Genomic DNA, 17,330 nt, shown 5'->3' with positions numbered 1-17,330 from the left:
ATAGCTGCAAGAAGAATGCAGACTGAATTGTGACACACAGCCCAGACTTGGAAATCCAGCCATGGGCTTTCAGAGCCGAGAAGCACCTATCCCGTTTTAGAGATAAGGAAACCGAGGCCAGAGAAGGGAAATGACTTGCTTGAGGAAATACAGATGGATGTGGCCAGCAGAAGCTTAGAACCAGCACCTGCTGGCTCCCAGCCCCGAGCGCAGCTGTGTCCCTGTGCTGCTTCCTCCAGCCCTGCTTTCCCTGGCGGCGAGGGTCGGGTGTGGGCTTTGCTCCAGGCAGCTGAGTGACCTCAGACAGGTCAGCCAGGTCACTTCACAGCTCCAGGCCTCGGTTTCTTGCTCTATAAGTTAAGAACGGTGCTAAGGGCTCATGCACATTATCACCGGCTCATAAGATTTTTTTTTTTAATGTGGGAATACATTGAGTTCCTTGGGAAATAATTACCGGGTTGACTTAGCTCCTATTGCTAAAGCTACAGAGAAAGGCGGGTAGCAAAGGAGACCATCCCAGTGGTGACATTTCTTTCTGGAGCTTTTCCAGAGTCTGAATTCAGCGTGTTCTCCTTTATTTGCAGATTCCGGAGGAGGTACGTCTGGCTCACATCAGCCGCTGTCCCTGGGGCCTCAGGCTCACCAACAAGGAAAAGGCTTCGACTGCTGGCTCAGGGGTCTTGTGAAGCCTGGGCAGGGGCTGGGGGCGGTGAAGGATGGGTCCCCAGCCCCTCTGGGCCCCGGTGAGGTTGCTCAGGTCCTCGATCCCAGGGTCTAAGCACAGGGTGAGGCAGCTGGGGCAGTCGCCACGGGGCGTGCTGTCTCCCCAGACCTGGCAAAGCCGCTGCACACATTTAGTCCCGGGTGGAGGGTCCGTGGTCCTGGGGCTGCAGGAGACTCTTCCCGGAGTCCTGTAGTGCTCTTAAAACAGGCCTGAAGGGAAATGATGAGCCCTGCGGTGGTATTATGAGAAGACGGGGGAGCACAGAAAGAGGCCTGGACCCCATTCCCAGCCCTGCCGTTTGCAGGCTGTGTGACCTTTGGGCAATTAACCTGTCCTCTCTGGACTTCAGTTTCTTCATCAGTAAAACTGGTCAACCATCCACCTTGCCGGACTATTGGGACGCACTGTGATATGTGAGAGCACTTAGTAGGCCCACAGTTAGGCTCAGCTGAGCTGGTGAGACACACAGTCGCAGTGTGTGTTTTTTTTTTTTTTTTTTTTTTTGCGGTACGCAGGCCTCTCACTGTTGTGGCCTCTCCCGTTGCGGAACACAGGCTCCGGACGTGCAGGCTCAGTGTCCATGGCTCACGGGCCCAGCCGCTCCGCGGCATGTGGGAACTTCCCAGACCGGGGCATGAACCTGTGTCCCCTGCATCGGCAGGCAGACTCTCATTCACTGCGCCACCAGGGAAGCCCGCAGTGTGTGTTTTTTGTTTTTGTTTTTGTTTTTGTTTTTTGCGGTACTCGGGCCTCTCACTGTTGTGGCCTCTCCCATTGCGGAGCACAGGCTCCGGACGCGCAGGCTCAGCAGCCATGGCTCACGGGCCCAGCCGCTCCGCGGCATGTGGGATCCTCCCGGACCAGGGCACGAACCCGTGTCCCCTGCATCGGCAGGCGGACTCTCAACCACTGCGCCACCAGGGAAGCCCGCAGTGTGTGTTTTTAAAGGCCACAGTTATTCAAGTCGACACACAGGACAGAACAGCTGGTGGCGTGCTGGGCCTTTGTGGATGCCGTGGTCAGACTGACAACCCACGTTTGAGAGCTGGGCCCCCTCCTCGCCGCGGTCCTGGCTGCTTGTGTCAGTGTGTCTATACCACACAGAACTGAGTGGATCCCGGCCGAGGGCACTTTAATGTCCCTGAGTCGTAAGGGGAAGGCTGAGGACCTCTGTCCGAGTAGAGAGATGGGGCATCTGAAGACGGGGTGAATGTGGATCCCCTGCTGTGTGTGCCTCTGAGTTCCTGTTTGGGGTAGAAAGTTAGCTTTTCACCTAAGGTGATGCAGAGTTGTCGCCGTGAGCCTCTTGTCTCGATGAGTGGAGAGGACAGTGCTTGGAGCCCTTCCCACCCTCCTCTCCCACTTGCTCCTGTTTCTTCACCAGTTCACAGGACAGACCAACATCCACCTCAGCAAGAACTTCTTCCTGACGCACCGAGCGAGGGAGCGGTCGGACACCTTCATCAACCTGCGGGAGGTGCTCAACCGCTTCAAGCTGCCCCCGGGGGAGTACATCCTCGTGCCGTCCACCTTCGAGCCCAACAAGGACGGGGACTTCTGCATCCGGGTCTTTTCCGAGAAGAAAGCTGACTACCAGTAGGTCGTTCAGCCCTCCTCATCCCCACCCCTTGTTCCTGACCCGCCTGGACCCGCTCGTCCGCTTCTTTTTCTGTAGTACCCGCCCGCTTCGAAGGCTTAGCGTGAGGACTTGAGGTATCGAAGGACCTTAGTGCCGTCCTCGGGTCAGCAAAGAAAATAGACACTCGGGATCTTTCTGATGAGAAAGGGATGGTTGTAGAGCAAAGTGCAAATGCCTGTCATTTGGGGCAGTGCTGGTAGAATCCCTGCGTCCCCAGCCCACCAGCCTGGCAGAGCCGAGGGTCTAAGTGCCAATCCCGGCGGCCCCTCAGATGTCTCCAGGGCCTCTCCCCGCTACAGTCACGAGGTCTCCAGGTGCTCCCCCGTCCTCACTGGAGCCCCGCTGTTCAGGGACCATTTTTGGCTGACACCGCTGTCGGCGTGGCCTCAATTCACGATGGCTGCTGCCTCAACCGTGTCTGTTCAGCTGGGCCCTTGACCGCGTGAGATGTAATCAGCCTCGCGTCGGGCAACTTAAGCATAAGATTTACTGGGAGGCCCTGGAGACCCTCTAGAACTGATAGGAGGCTGGGCGCCAGAGGGCCGGGGTGTGGGAAGAGGGGGCGTGGCAGCTGCCGTGTCCCCCTCTGACCTTGGGCCACATGCTCAGATCCATGTGGGATGGAGGGGGGCGCAGTGGGAGGGAGGGGCAGGGATCGGGGGCTCCAAGACAATGCACAGCAGAGAAGGAATTTCCCTCGCTGTGGAGCAGAAGGACCCAGCCCTGCACACAGGGCTGTGTGTGGGATAAACTAGCCAGGGCCTGAGCTTCAGCTGAAATCTCACCCAGGCCTCCCTGCCTTCTCCCACCCTCGGCAGAGCAAGTAGGCAGCAGGGTACACTGCATGATTCTCCGTGTGAAGATCTATGACGGCAAAGGGCGTTTCAGAGGGAACCTAAAAGCTGTTTCTCCAGGCCAGAGCGCCAGCACCGTAGTACCTGGGAAGCCTGTGCTCTTCGATGAAGATTGAAAACTAGCAAACAAAACAGTTCTGACTCTCCAAGTTGTTTTAGCCAGGACACTTTCTTGGATCATTTCTAACTGTAATTTCTGCTGTAGGGGATGTGCTGTCACAGAAACTTGGGGTGCAAAAAACCCCCCTGTGCCCACCCCATGCTGGGTTTAACGGCGCAGTTCCATTTTAGCCGGGATTTCTGCAACACTCCCTTTTCAGTAACACACAGTTTCCTTCTGTTTCCAGAGTCGTCGACGATGAAATCGAGGCCAACCTTGAAGAGGTACCGTACTGCTTGAGCTTCACCCGCTCTGTCCTGAACAAGCCCAGGGGCAGCGGAGCAGAAAATAACCCCAAGGGTTTAGGAGGCCCCTAAGATTTCACGAGCACAGCTTGAAACTAGGGTGCAGCCCTGGCCTGGGAGTCCGAGAGCGCCTCCTGCACTGGCTGTGGCCTCTGCGTGGGGCTGGACGGACCCGGATGTAGCCCGCATGCACGGGGTGCCTGGAGGATGGGACACCAGGCTGCTCTGAGCAGTGGGCGGTCTTGTCGCTCCCCCTTCTGGCCCTCAGTTTTCTCATCAACAAAATGGAAACGTTGCATGACAAGATTTTTCAGGTTCCCTAGAGTTCTGGGAGTTGTGATTCAGTGGTAAATCCTGAGGGCTTTGAGGACTACGACTCAGGAATTCCAGACCCAACCTAAGAGTCCAGAGTTGAGGAAAGAAAGCATACAAAGGGGAAGGAGCGCTCTTCCCTCTGTCCCGGTGCCCGCAGTGGCTTGATGATTGTTACTCCTCAGCTGCTGAAGCTCCATGTACTCAGTGAGACATGGAACAATTTCCAAGGGCCTCGCAGCTGTGCTCTCGCCACGTTCAGAGTCGTTCCCGACCACGCCAGCTAGTCTTCACACTTCTGCGTCCCCATCAGTTAGATCATAAAAGGCCATTTTGGTGGAATGTCGGAGAAGATGCCTATGTGAGAAATTAGAGTGTAACTCCTTCCCACATAGTTTATAGTCCCTCTTACGTGTTTTAACTGGAAAAAAAAAAAACTCCTTAATTTCTCACACTGTCCTTCGTCTCAATCCCGGTAACCTTAGAATTGAGGCCTGAGAGAGGGAGAGAAGGTAACTGAGGCGGGAGGGGAGGCCGCCCCGGAAGGGAGAGCAGGCGCCCGCTGGCCACCACGTCTCACTTCTGTGCCTCGCCTTCCAGATTGACGTCAGCGAGGACGACATCGATGATGGATTCAGGAGGCTGTTTGCCCAGCTGGCAGGGGAGGTAAGTGTTCCCCAAACCTCTGTGCTGTGCACCCTGCTTGACGCAAAGGAAGAGACCATCTTTGTCCTCAAGGAGACTGCAGTCTAAGGGGGGAGAGGAAACAAACTGAACAAAAAGCAAAGAGGAATTACAAACGTAACTGGGATTTCCGCTCAGATTCCTTGCCCAAGGCCTCCCCAGGGCCTCTGCACGTCAGTCGCCAGGGGCTTCTGCTGTCGGGGGTCAGCTCTGGCTGTGATCCTCCTGCCTGAGGACTCTGGGCCTCTCCTTGTGGCTGTTTTGTTTGCTCTGTGCCCCTGCAGCTGAGACATGGATCTCAGCCCCTTCTCTTTGATTGCCACAAAAATATTTGGGGACACGGAGGGTTTTCAATCTCAAGGATGCAAGGAACAGAGTGTCAGCCTTCCCTGTTCTTAAAAAAGAAATCCCTCAGGCATCTAGGCTTCCGTCCGCTACAGAGTTAGCAGGCCTCTTCTTCCAACGACTCCAAACAAAGTCGTTCTCCTCCATATATGGAGGACACTAGCTCTCTCAAGTGTCCACCATCGGCTTAGCTGGGCCTCCTCATCAGAGTTAAAGCAGGCGCCACCTGCCCCATGCCTCCGCCTGCCTGTCTGCCTCCCTCCCTCCTGGTTTCTAAGGGAAGGGGCATCATAGAGACATACTTCCCCACTGATTGAAACACACACACCACACCACACCACACCACACCACACCACACCACACCCCACCCCACCACACCCCACCCCACACCACCACACCCCCCAAGAACGCACAATGTCAGCCTTGGTCTTAAATGATGGGGCTTGTCCCCCAGTTACACAATATGTGTAAGTGAACAGAGGTACCCGCACCACCTCTGAGGAGCCCTGGCATCAAGGGCCACAGAAAAAGTGCTGGGGCAGTTCTTGGAGACAGCCGGTCCCAACCAGCTTTGCAGGAAGCCAGATCTGGGTTTTAAAGGGAGAGGAAGGCATGCTGGGTGCGAGGAAGGGTATAGAGAACTGAGTCAAAAGACCACAAACATGGGTAGAATGGAGAATTTATTCTTTATATTCTCTACAGCAGAGCGATGGCGAACGAACTCTGCCTGGAGCACACTGTGCATTAAAACACTATCAAACACTTGGGCTGTGGCTGTGTTCCTTGTGTAGCCTGGCGGGGGCAGCAGCAGCCTATCCTGGGGGCTTGTTAGAAATGCACACCCACAGACCCCTCCCCGCCCCAGCTCTAATGCACCTCTCGGGCTCAGCCAGAGCAGACACCCGTTACACGTCTGCTGCTCCGTGCTTCACGCAGCCCCAAGGGAGCCAATAACGACACTCTGGTTGCATGTCCACAGGATGCAGAGATCTCTGCCTTTGAGTTGCAGACAATCCTGAGAAGAGTTCTGGCAAAGCGTAAGTACCCACCCCTCGCACATCCCTCATCCTGCTTCTCCTGCAACGTGAGGGGACATAGCAACCCTTCCCCTTCCCCGGCTCAGCGGCTGTGGCTGAACCGTCACCCCCACTCCTGCTTAAACGCCACCGTCACCACCAAGGAACTGGATGAAGGAGGTTCTCCCCGATGTGATAAAAAAGGGTGGGCGAAGGTTTCTGGAGTCTAGAGGTCAAAGATCACATCCAGGTTTCCACGACTTATTAGCTCTGTGATCTAAACCGAGTTAGATAATCTCCCTGACTCTTGTTTCCTTATCTGCAAAATAGGCATATTATTACTTAACCTCTTCAGAGTGGTTGAATGTCTTAAATGAGATGACGGGTAGGAATTGCCTAGCACAAAGCCTGGGCTCCGTATATATGGTGACTCTTATGATGATTAATTGCTAAGAAAAAGCGTGATGGGAGCCAGAAAGCATCCCCATCCCTGGATTCCCGGCTGTGTTTAGTGGGGAACCACTGACAGTGACAGCTCACTGATGAGCCAGAATGGAGAAACAAGTGGTCCATCTTCCACTCCAGCTAAGGGGATGGCATTAAACAGGCTCATCTCCCAAATGTGTGTTCAAGGGAGCCTGGTCGAGCCAGTTCTTGATGGGAGAAATGTCACTTCAGTTGAGCCAGTGGGCCAGGCGAGTGGTTTCAAGGCTCCAGAAATGACTGCTCTCACGGACAGAACTGGGTGAAGACTTGAGAAGGAGCTGGAGAGCCATGGTCCTCAGGCACCTTTTCAGGTTAAACTGTTTCTTAAGCAAAAAATATCAAAGGATGGATTGTCCACCTCCCCAGTGTTGATCACCGCTGCAGGGGGTGGGGAGAAAGCACCCCCACACACTGCTATTCTCCCCCTCAAGTTATCACCAGAACTGTGCTGCTTTGATAAGACAGCAGTCCACTGAGCAGGGGTCTGTACGGTATCAGGAGTTCTCAGCCCGGATCCGAAATGAGGCATATGTCGTCGGGTCTGAGCGCCAGCCTGGGGATCGTCTCCAGAAGCCAGGGGGTCCAGCGGCCAGGGTAGGGCTTCCCCAAGGCGGACCCTGGTCCTCGGCACCCCTCCTCCGATCTGGGGGTGACGAGAAGATGGTGTTTACCCTTGAGGCCACCAGGCACGAGTGAGGTCACAGGCTGTTAAGCTGTGTAGTTGTCATGAACCCAGGGACACTGAGCCCCATTGTTTCTGCACAGATGTGGGGAGGGGGAGGGGAGGGATCGGGCCACGCTCGGATTCAGCTGCTGCTTGTTGGGGGCGCGGCAGTAGCCTCACCCGGGCCCCGGAACTCGTACCCTTCCCCGCTCCACACCCGGTGACGACTCCTGCCCAAGGGCCCCAGGCACAGCCCACACCCACACCCGAGAAGGGGTCAGAGCCCAGAACAGCAGCTTTGAGGCAGGTTACGTCCTGACCTTTCACAAGGACATGAAAAGGGTGGGCTCCCCTGAAGGCTGTGGGAACAGACTCACATCTGTGACAAGGCTCTCACGCCACCTGTTGACCACCAACTAGACGGGACTCAACCAGTGAGTGACTCACCTAGGAGAGCACAGGCTGCGGACAGGCTCTGGCCCTCTGGCTAACCCAGCTGGGGACACAGAGGCCCCCTAAATGCCTGCAGACGGGCAGTTAAGTAAACCACTTCCTCTCTCAGGGCCCTGCCTAGAATGAACGCGTGGGGCCCCCGCTATCTTCACAGGTGACTTTGCATCTTATGAACACTTCAAGGCCCAGACTCTTACCATTCTCTTACTTATTTAAAAAGCACTTATTATAACCCTGTATGCCCATGGCCAATATGCAGAGAAGTCAGGCAAATGTAACACAGCCTCTGCACTGTCCCAGTATGGTGGCCACCTGCCTCATGTGGCTATTTAAAACAATTTAAGTGGCTCCCATATCGGAGGGTGCAGATACGGAATATTCTGCGATCGTAGAAGGTTGTATTGGACAGTACTGCTCTAGAAGGTGTTCCTGTCACACTTATTTTTGTCTCCTAGGCCAAGATATCAAGTCAGACGGCTTCAGCATAGAGACCTGCAAAATCATGGTTGACATGCTCGACGTATCCTTTAATGGGCCCCGCAGGACAGAGGCTGAGAGAGTTTGAAACTTCACTCCAGGAAGATACAAACGCAGGCCTCCTCCCCTTCACAGCGGCCAGCTGTCCCTGCTGGCTGAGGCGTAGGACTGTTGTCAGCACTGACCTCCCTTGGTAGGGAAATTCGAGGGACTTCAGCCGAGGGAATGTGAGATGCCACAGGCTGAGGGGTTCCTGCAGGAAATTCCCGACAGCATGCCCACTGTTCTCTGCCCAGGGCAGCTTGGATGTGTTACCTCTAGGGCAACAGTCCCTAAACCATGATACTCCTTTCTTTTTTTTTTTTTTTAATTAATTTATTTATTTTTGGCTGCATTGGGTCTTCATTGCTGCGCGCGGGCTTTCTCTAGTTGCGGCGAGCGGGGGCTACTCTTCGTTGTGGTGCGCGGGCTTCTTGTTGCGGTGGTTCCTCTGGGCTGTAGGTGCACGGGCTTCAGTAGTTGCAGCCCGTGGGCTCAGTAGTTGTGGCTCGCGGGCTCTAGGCGCATGGGCTCAGTAGTTGTGGCACACGGGCTTAGTTGCTCCGCGGCACGTGGGATCTTCCCGGACCGGGGTTCAAACCCGTGTCCCCTGCATTGGCAGACAGATTCTTAACCACTATGCCACCAGAGAAGTCCCTACCATGATACTTCTGATGTGAATGCTTTCCCCAGTCATGATTTTCTTCCTGATTCATAAGATAGGGGCCCACCCTCCAACAGCACTCTCCTTTCTCGTTGCTCTGGCTCCTTCCCAGGCCACCACCCGGCCCTGAGGCCGACTCATCATTCATCTGCTGTCCCTGCTGCTTACTGAGAGGTGCTGGGCAAGGATGGCCTGGATGGCTTAAGCTTCTATGAAGTTTCATCTGCTGGGCTCATGGCACCTGCCGTGTAGCTCCCCTCACAAAAGGCCTCTTAGAAATAACGACACTCCCTACATGGGCAAGGGTGCAGCCATTAGGAGCCACCTGAAGCCTCTGCATATCCTCCAACAGCTCCTTCTTAGCAGGAATTGGGGCCAGCTGCATAGCACCCCCAGACCCGTCAGCACAGAGTCGGGGGACCAGCAGGTCTCTATTGGGCCCTTCCACCAACCCTCAGAGGGAGGTCTAGCCAGTGTGAAGAGCAAGAAGAGGGTCCTTCTGCAAGGGCTCCTCGTGATCGAGCTGTGGTTACCAGGCTCTCCAGGGGAGAGGACAGACCAGGTGCACGGCCCACGTGAACCCAGACTCGGGGAGCTTTCCTTAACTGCAGGCAGTCGGATGGGAGTGGCAAGCTGGGTCTGAAGGAGTTCTACATTCTCTGGACCAAGATTCAGAAATACCAAGTAAGAGCCCAGGAGGGCCGGGCGGCAGGGGGGTGCATCTGTGTGGGCAACACGCCATGCACATACTTTTGGATGCAGCAGCTCTTTAGGACGGTGGAGGAGCATCTCCAAGCAGAGGGGATTGTACTCATAACAGAGCTCAGAATGGGTGAAGACAGGGCTGGGCAAATGCAAACAGGAAAAACAAAGACTTTGCAAGTTAAGTGGTTTACTTCCTGCCTTATTGACCGGAAACAGGGTCATCTAAAAGCCGCCGTCAAGTGTCCTGAAAAGGCCACGTAGCCCCTTGTAGTTTGGGTTTTTGACAGCTAAAGTACAAAAATTACAGAAGATAATAACAGGGGCTCATGTAGTTGGCTAGGTGATTTGATGGGCATATTTATAAACTAGCTCATGGAGAAAGGCAATACTCTTTAAGGCAGGAACATGGGTGATGCTTCCAAGGCCAAACTAGAGGCATGGAGTTGGAAGAACTTCAGGCCCACTGGGCACACAGCACAGAGAGGGAACTTGCCACCTTTTGGGTCATGGTTTTCTAACTATTTTGCATGTTCCAGAAAATTTACCGGGAAATCGACGTGGACAGGTCCGGAACCATGAACTCCTATGAGATGCGGAAAGCATTAGAAGAAGCAGGTAACACCTCCTAACTGTATTTTCTTTCTTTTATCTGTAGAATATGTGAAAACTTATTCTATACGATACAAAGTTTGGTCAGCTATGAAATAGAGTAGGTGCTGGTTCAGTACAAACACAGCCTTTTCATTCGCCTTTTGAAGATTAATTGGTAAAATGAAATGGAGTCCAGGACGCTCTGCCCTCTAAGCCTTCTGGAATCTCAGTTTTCCTCCAAGGGCCCCAGCGGGTCGCAAGCAAAGCCAGTTTTCAGCAGACCCACACACAACCTGCCCTCGTCCATTCAGGTGCAGGGCTGGTCAGGCAGAAGTGGGATGTCCAGCTCCACCCTTGGGTGAGTCTTTAGCAGCACGTGATGTCAGTAAAAGGGACACCAGCTGTGGGAGACCAGCAGAGTGGGAGACTGGTATGCTTAGGGGACAGATATGACAATATGAGGTTGTCCATTCGTTGGGATGTAATGCTGCAGCAGAGACCCCAAATAAGTGGTTTAAACAGGATACACCTTCCTCTCACATAACGATTCAAGCTCAAGCCGACCAAGGCCAGATGGTGTCTCCTGCTGTCAGGGACCCAGGCTCCTTCTCATACTGTGTCACCAGCCCTTAGATCGTCACCCGTATCTGCAGGACGGGGACGGCTTGTCACCACAACCACGTTCTAGCAATGGGCTGACAGAAGGAGGGAAAGAGGGGGCCCTTGCCTTTAAGGGCACCTGTCACTCTGGACACCAATCCCAGTGCCAGGGCTTAGTCACAAGGCTTCAGAGGGCTGCCAGGGAAATGCGGCCTTGATTCTAGGCAGCCATGGCCTGTTAAAAATTCTACAACTAAAAAAAAAAAAAAAAAAAAAAAAAAAAATTCTACAACTATGGAAAAAGGGAGAATTAATATTAGTTTAGCATGAGCAGTTTCTGCCACATACGTCCAGGAAGAATCTAGTCTCCAAGGCGATTCAGAGTGAGACAAACAGAAAAGGAGATAGGATACGATAGCATGAGATAGCCTGACCATGAAAGTAGGAACAGGCAAGGAAAGTCTTACATGTTAGTAAGGAGACGGGACTTCCTGGTGGTCCAGTAGGTAAGACTCGGCGCTCCCAATGCAGGGGGTCTGGGTTCGATCCCTGGTCGGGGAACCAGATCTCACATGCATGCCGCAACTAAGACCTGGTGCAGCCTAAATAAATAATAAATAAATATTAAAATGCAAAAAAAAAAAGAAAAGGAGAGAGGCAGGGTGGAGGTGAACAGTGTGGAAACAGAAACAGTGGCAGAAGGCACTGGCTTTGCAAAATAAAAAGTCTCCCAGCAGAGCAGCCAGGGGACCAAAGCAATTTTAACTGTCATCTGCCGGGTCCAGAGCCCATGAACAGAGCCCCAGGGTGCAATCGAACACTTGGCAATCAGTCTGCATGTTCATTTAACTGCAGGTTTCAAGATGCCCTGTCAGCTCCACCAAGTCATCGTTGCTCGGTTTGCAGATGACCAGCTCATCATCGATTTTGACAATTTTGTTAGGTGTTTGATTCGACTGGAAACACTATTCAGTAAGTGCCCATTTGGGTAAAGGCCCATTTCAGCTCTCTCGGTACGAAAGCAGCCTGCCTTTCCCCACGGGTGAAACCACCTGAGCCAGAGACGTGTCTGTCCAGTTGAGAATGAAAATCCTTCTTTAATTTGGGGACAGAGGGAAGAAATCATAACTTGTGACATTCAGTGAAATCAGCTGCCAGACTGGGGAAAAGGATAATGTGACCTCTGTTGCAGCTCACTTATATGACATCCTGTTTCTGCCTCCACAGGGATATTTAAGCAGCTGGACCCCGAGGACACTGGCATGATCCAGCTTGACCTTATCTCTGTAAGTCAGCAGCTTCCCAGCCCCTACTCCTAGGGGACGGAGGGGAGAAGGGCTGTTACTTGGGCGACAGAGATCTGTGGCTTTTGGTCTGTCAGGCTGTAAATTTGTTGTAAGATCCCACCGTGCACCTCTATTGGCAGTCATTTCCCAACTACCCATTGATTCTCGAGTCCAAGAAAACACCTGGTCCCTCCTCCCAGAAGCTTTGCCTTGAGAATAGCACAAGGTTAAAATAAGAGGGTGGCTGCAGAATCCCTCTTAGAAAAATGAGCTGCTAATTAGCATGCATGGGAGAAGATGCTTATTATGCAAAGAAACCCTTTGGATGAAATTCAAGTGGGTCTTGGGAAGATCTGTCATTCTTAGATCTACTTAAAATACTTTCTGCACAAATTACTTTTCTCTACTTCCTCCCCCTTTAAAATAAAATAACAATAGTAGATAAGCTTACCATATATAATGATTGTGCTCATGTGTCTGGAACCCCAGCAATGGGCACCTCTGAAACGATCATCGCTCGAATTTCAGCTGGTAGGCCAATTCCACAGAAAGCAAAGCGCAAAATGTTCTCTTGTCATCCGAAGACAGAAAGTTCTCTCACTTCAAAGAAGGAAGGCAGCTGGGGTTACTTTTCATCCTCGCCCGGCTCCAGCTTGCATTTTCCTCTGTCCAAGGGGGAACTGAGCTTGGAGCAACACAGGCTACAGAGACTGGGTTGGGTGGCCAGTGCTGGGTAGGAATGACCAAGTCCCAGGGACCAGAGAGGAACAGAGTCGTAAGAAGGACGAGGGTGAGGGACCGGCACCTCCTTCCACTGAATTTCAAACTCTGGAGGAAGCCAGCAACTAAAGAGCTCTTTCACTCCGGTATTATGCATTTAAAAGTAACGTGAGCCAACTGCAAAATACATTTTAGCTGGTTCCAAAGAACACTAACTTGCTTAAAACTCTGTGTAGCTGGGGCTTCCCTGGTGGCACAGTGGTTGAGAGTCCGCCTGCCGATGCAGGGGACACGGGTTCATGCCCTGGTCCGGGAAGATCCCACATGCCGCGGAGCGGCTGGGCCCGTGAGCCGTGGCCGCTGAGCCTGAGCGTCCCGAGCCTGTGCTCTGCAACGGGAGAGGCCACAACAGTGAGGCCTGCATACCGCAAAACAAAAAAAAACAAAACAAAAACTCTATGTAGCTCAGGAAATAACCCTCCCCTGAGACTGCACTCTAAGGTAGAGGCAATACAATTGGGACCTCAACGTGCCACGTGTGCAGTTTGGGAAACTGTAGCCCCCTTTATCCTTCTGGCTGGAAATCTTATTCCTCCCCGGCTCTCACTATTTTCTGCGGCCAGCCTACTCAGACCATCCTCCCATTTCCTCTGAGAAACGTCTGACCCACTGGCTTTCCCTCCTTTTTCTAAGCCTCGCCTTTCACAGGTCCCTGGAGTTCCCCACACTCACCTCTCTTTTTGCTGAGGCTGCAGCAGAAGAAGACCTCTCCTTCAGTCTGCAGTGATTGTTAGCCTTGCCTGCAAGTTGTAGTCCTGGGGAGCTTCGCAAAAGTCCTGATGTCCAGGCCCATCCCAGACTAATTTCATTAGAGTCTGATTTAAAGTTCCCAGATTATTCCAGTAGAGAACCAAGGTTGAAAACCACTAGTTTAAGGGCTATCCAAACTAACCTCTGATGTGACACTGAGGCAGGGATACAGAAATGCTAATTCGTGTTTTCCAAGTTTCACGTTTCATGTGTTTCAGTCAACCCTGTAATGTGATTCATGACCACCTGATTCAGATAACAGCTTTTTACGACCCTGTAAAAAGCTAGACTCTAGAATGATCAGGTAGAAAACATGTGAGTTAATACTCTGATATCGTAACCCTTGATCAGCTTTTCTCGTACAACAGTCAATCTTTCAGAATAATCTATAGGTACTTAGATAGCCTTTTAATTTTAAGAATGCTCACTGAACTGATTTGTTTTTTTTCCTTCCCCACAGTGGCTGTGTTTTTCAGTACTTTGAAGTTATAACTAATCTGCCTGAAGACTTCTCATGAAAGAAAATCAGCCAAGGACTAAGCCTCCACAGAGAAACTTTTTATCTGGATCTTGAAATTATGGAAACATTTACTTAAACTGATGATTAGAGCTGAAAATGAGGATATTATCTACTTGAGAAAGCAGAACTTTCAGATATCGAAGTAAAAGATTTGCATATAATCGTACTAAATGCAAGTGAGTCACTTAACCCTTAAAAAACTTAGAGAAAACCTTCAATCTGTACATAGTATACACTTTACTTTTTACACACTTTCCTGTTTATAACAATATTAAATCAGGAAAAAATGCAGGGAGGTATTTAACAGCTGAGCTTAATTTAACATTCAGTCAACCTTAAAGGACACAAGGTCCTTGCCGGCAATATTTAAAGCAACTTTGAGTTTAAAAATACAGTTGTGACATGTACCAAAGAGCTGTCCAGGGATTACCATTTCCCTTGAGTAAAATGGAAAAATCTGATGCATCACGAAGGCATCTGAAGAGGCCAGGTGAGAAGCACATCTCTATCATTTGGGTTAAATAAGAGAGATTTTATATAAAATTGATTGGTTAACAGCATGTCTGTCTCAAGTCCTTGCGTATGTCTGGTCTTATAAACTGAGCGTTACGATACTGAAGGGACGCTCCTGTTGCTCAGCTGAAGTGATGACCCAAACCGGGGGTCCTGTCTGCAAGCCCACGGTGACGGAAGACAGCACAGCTGTCTCGGAAGACAGCCGCCTGCCTCGAACCTTCCCAGACTTCACCGCTAGCGTTCGTGCATGGACTAGGCGGGACGCCCGTGGAAACCACATGCACGGGTTTCCTGGCTTCACCTTGGGTAAATGCTAGCGACACTGTGCAAATACTGCCTTGTTGCCTTATCTTCTTCCAAATGTACTGTTCAATAAAGAGTCGCCCAGGCAATCCCACGTGGGTGCTGCTCTTCCTGGAGGGCCCAGTGGTGAGCACACCCAATCACACCCCGTCCCACTCTAGCCAGGTGCGCGCGCTCCCTCCGTAAATGCCGGTATTGAGAGGAAAGGGCAGCTGACCTCCATGTCAGTGTGGAACTACACAGCTTTCTAAAAATCCAATTCAGAAGCTTTGATAATTGGCCATAAAGGCAGCTCCAATTTCTACTGCTTCTTGGTCTCTTAAGGAGGTACCGGCAAGTTTGTGCTCTGCCCGCCACCTGCCTGTCCCTTTGGTGGAGGGAACAAGGGGGAGCCAGGAAGACATGCAGCTAAACCATAGTCGGCTGCTGGGGATCCTTGAGGAACCGTAGAAGGGAAAGATGTCAGGTGACTAGAGAGAGGCAAATGGCAGCCTACTATCTCATGACAAGATAGGAAGATGGGTTTCCCAGATTCAACTCGCAGGAGTTTAAGTTTTCCTGTTTGCGGAGCATCTCAGGGCCCAGAGGACGCGGGAACCAAGAACAGGCAGCACTTCCCCTGGCGGGGCGGGGGCAGGGGCGTGTGTGTGCGATTTCCTCCATTCAGTAGAACCGGGTTTGGGAGGGCAGGATGCTCCCAGTGACGGGATTGCTATGGGAGGAGCCGGGGCGGGGGTGTTGGCTGACCACTGGAAGGGGCAAGGAGGGTGCTGAGGCGGTTGAAATACAGGCGTGGTAGAAACTGGGAGGGGGAGGGCAGGCAGGCTCCCCCAGCCCGCCCAGGCTGCTCCAGACCTTTCCCACCGCTCCCGGTGCACTTGGACCTGCCGCGCCGCCTGAAGTTGGGGTTCACTTCACTTTCAGTCACAGGATAAGAAATAATGCTTTAAAAAAAAGAAAAGATACGGTATATGCTTAGCGTAGCAAATTTAGAAAAGATTTAAAAGAGAAGGGGAGAGAGTTCACGGGGGAAAAGAACCAGATGATAAACACCCCCCCCAAGACTTCTGCCCTGAGGAAGTCACCCTAATTTAATTCCCCACGGCTCCCTTCCCTCCAGTCCAAAAGAAAAGCCCTCCCCATCTCCGCTCTGAACTGCAGTCTCAGCCCATCCGCTGGCCCCTCTCTATCTTCACACTCTCTTTCAGGTGCCTTAGGCCTGCCACCTGCTAACACGCAGACCACCCGCCTCCTCCCTGCCTCCCCTCCTTCCTCCAGAGCCAGGCCTCCCCAGCAGCTACACCCCTGCATCTTTCTGTGACTCCTTTACCTTCTACGATCCGACTAATGGCCTGACCACTCTCCTAAAACTGCTTTTGATGATCACCACTTACCTCCCGAAGCCAAAAGCTATGAACATGTATCTGCCATCACCCTCCCCGACTCTGCTGCCGTCCCTGCCGTTCCCTCTCCCTCTCGGGCACCCACTCTGGCTGGCGTCCTACTCGCCTGCCTCCCTGGCTGACTCCCGTACTACCCTGGTTAAAACCCCTCGGTGGCTCCACTGCCTTTAGACTCCAAGCACAGCTAGAGTGTACACCCTACCCTCCTTAGCAGGGCGCATTCTCCAGTTGCTTTATCCCCACTTATTTTTTCAACAATCTAAAAATTCTGCTCCCATAAGGATGTGAGCACAGCATTGATGATAACACAAGCAAAAGGCAGCCACATGTTCAACACAAACGACTGGATGAATGACGTGGTGGAATACTACGCAGCCATTAAAAATCATGCATGTGATGCAATGTGAAGCATAAAACAGGACAATACAGAATTGCTTAAACAGTATGCTCTCAACTATGTGAAGAGAAAATCATAAGACTAGAAAGAAATAGGCCCGAATGTTAGTTATGGTTGCCTCCATAGTGGTCTTCCCCCCTTGCTTCATAACCTTTTTCTATACTTTTAAGGAGCTTTTTTTTTCCCGGCTGTGCCACGTGGAGTCCTAATCACTGGACTGCCAGGGAATTCCCTATAGGGAGCTTTAATATACGGATATTCTGATAATAAAACAAGTTAAAAAACCCCAAAGGGGGCTTCCCTGGTGGCACAGTGGTTGAGAGTCCGCCTGCTGATGCAGGGGACACTGGTTCGTGCCCCAGTCCAGGAAGATCCCACATGCCACAGAGCGGCTGGGCCCGTGAGCCATAGCCGCTGAGCCTGTGCGTCCGGAGCCTGTGCTCCACAACGGGAGAGGCCACAACAGTGAGAGGCCCGCGTATAGCAAAAAAATAAAAATAAAAAAAACCCAAAGGGAGAATAAAAACAGATGATGCTCTAAGTTTCAGACTAAGGAAATAAAAGTGAGATGATCACGTTTTCCCAATTTTCCCATCGTCCCTTTTCATACACTGGCGCAATTTGTTGCGGGTCTCCAGGTACCTTCACGTATAGTCCTTAGTATGGTTTCCCTCGACCCCATCTCAGACTATACACACAAGGCTGAGTGTCCCGGGC

At 52.0% G+C, this 17,330-nt stretch overlaps 1 protein-coding gene across 1 annotated transcript in view; it reads left to right on the top strand.

Moving 5' to 3' along the window:
• The window catches only part of CAPN2 (calpain 2), a gene marked incomplete at its 5' end in the record, with an annotated part of 54,323 nt that extends 39,421 nt beyond the window's left edge, over positions 1 to 14,902 (top strand). The window contains 11 exons of the mRNA XM_079697192.1: positions 585 to 596; positions 2,109 to 2,320; positions 3,565 to 3,601; positions 4,535 to 4,600; positions 5,943 to 6,000; positions 8,038 to 8,102; positions 9,378 to 9,446; positions 10,004 to 10,082; positions 11,514 to 11,630; positions 11,886 to 11,944; positions 13,935 to 14,902. Of these exons, the coding sequence (XP_079553318.1) occupies positions 585 to 596; positions 2,109 to 2,320; positions 3,565 to 3,601; positions 4,535 to 4,600; positions 5,943 to 6,000; positions 8,038 to 8,102; positions 9,378 to 9,446; positions 10,004 to 10,082; positions 11,514 to 11,630; positions 11,886 to 11,944; positions 13,935 to 13,958 (798 nt within the window). The 3' untranslated portion in view covers positions 13,959 to 14,902. The remainder of the gene's footprint in view (positions 1 to 584; positions 597 to 2,108; positions 2,321 to 3,564; positions 3,602 to 4,534; positions 4,601 to 5,942; positions 6,001 to 8,037; positions 8,103 to 9,377; positions 9,447 to 10,003; positions 10,083 to 11,513; positions 11,631 to 11,885; positions 11,945 to 13,934) is intronic.
• Positions 14,903 to 17,330: the final 2,428 nt, after the last annotated feature.

Source organism: Hyperoodon ampullatus, assembly GCF_949752795.1.
Source record: "Hyperoodon ampullatus genome assembly, chromosome: 2".
NCBI lineage: Eukaryota > Metazoa > Chordata > Mammalia > Artiodactyla > Ziphiidae > Hyperoodon > Hyperoodon ampullatus.
The sequence above is the reverse complement of the archived record's forward strand: the minus strand, read 5'-3'. Positions and strand labels throughout refer to the sequence as shown.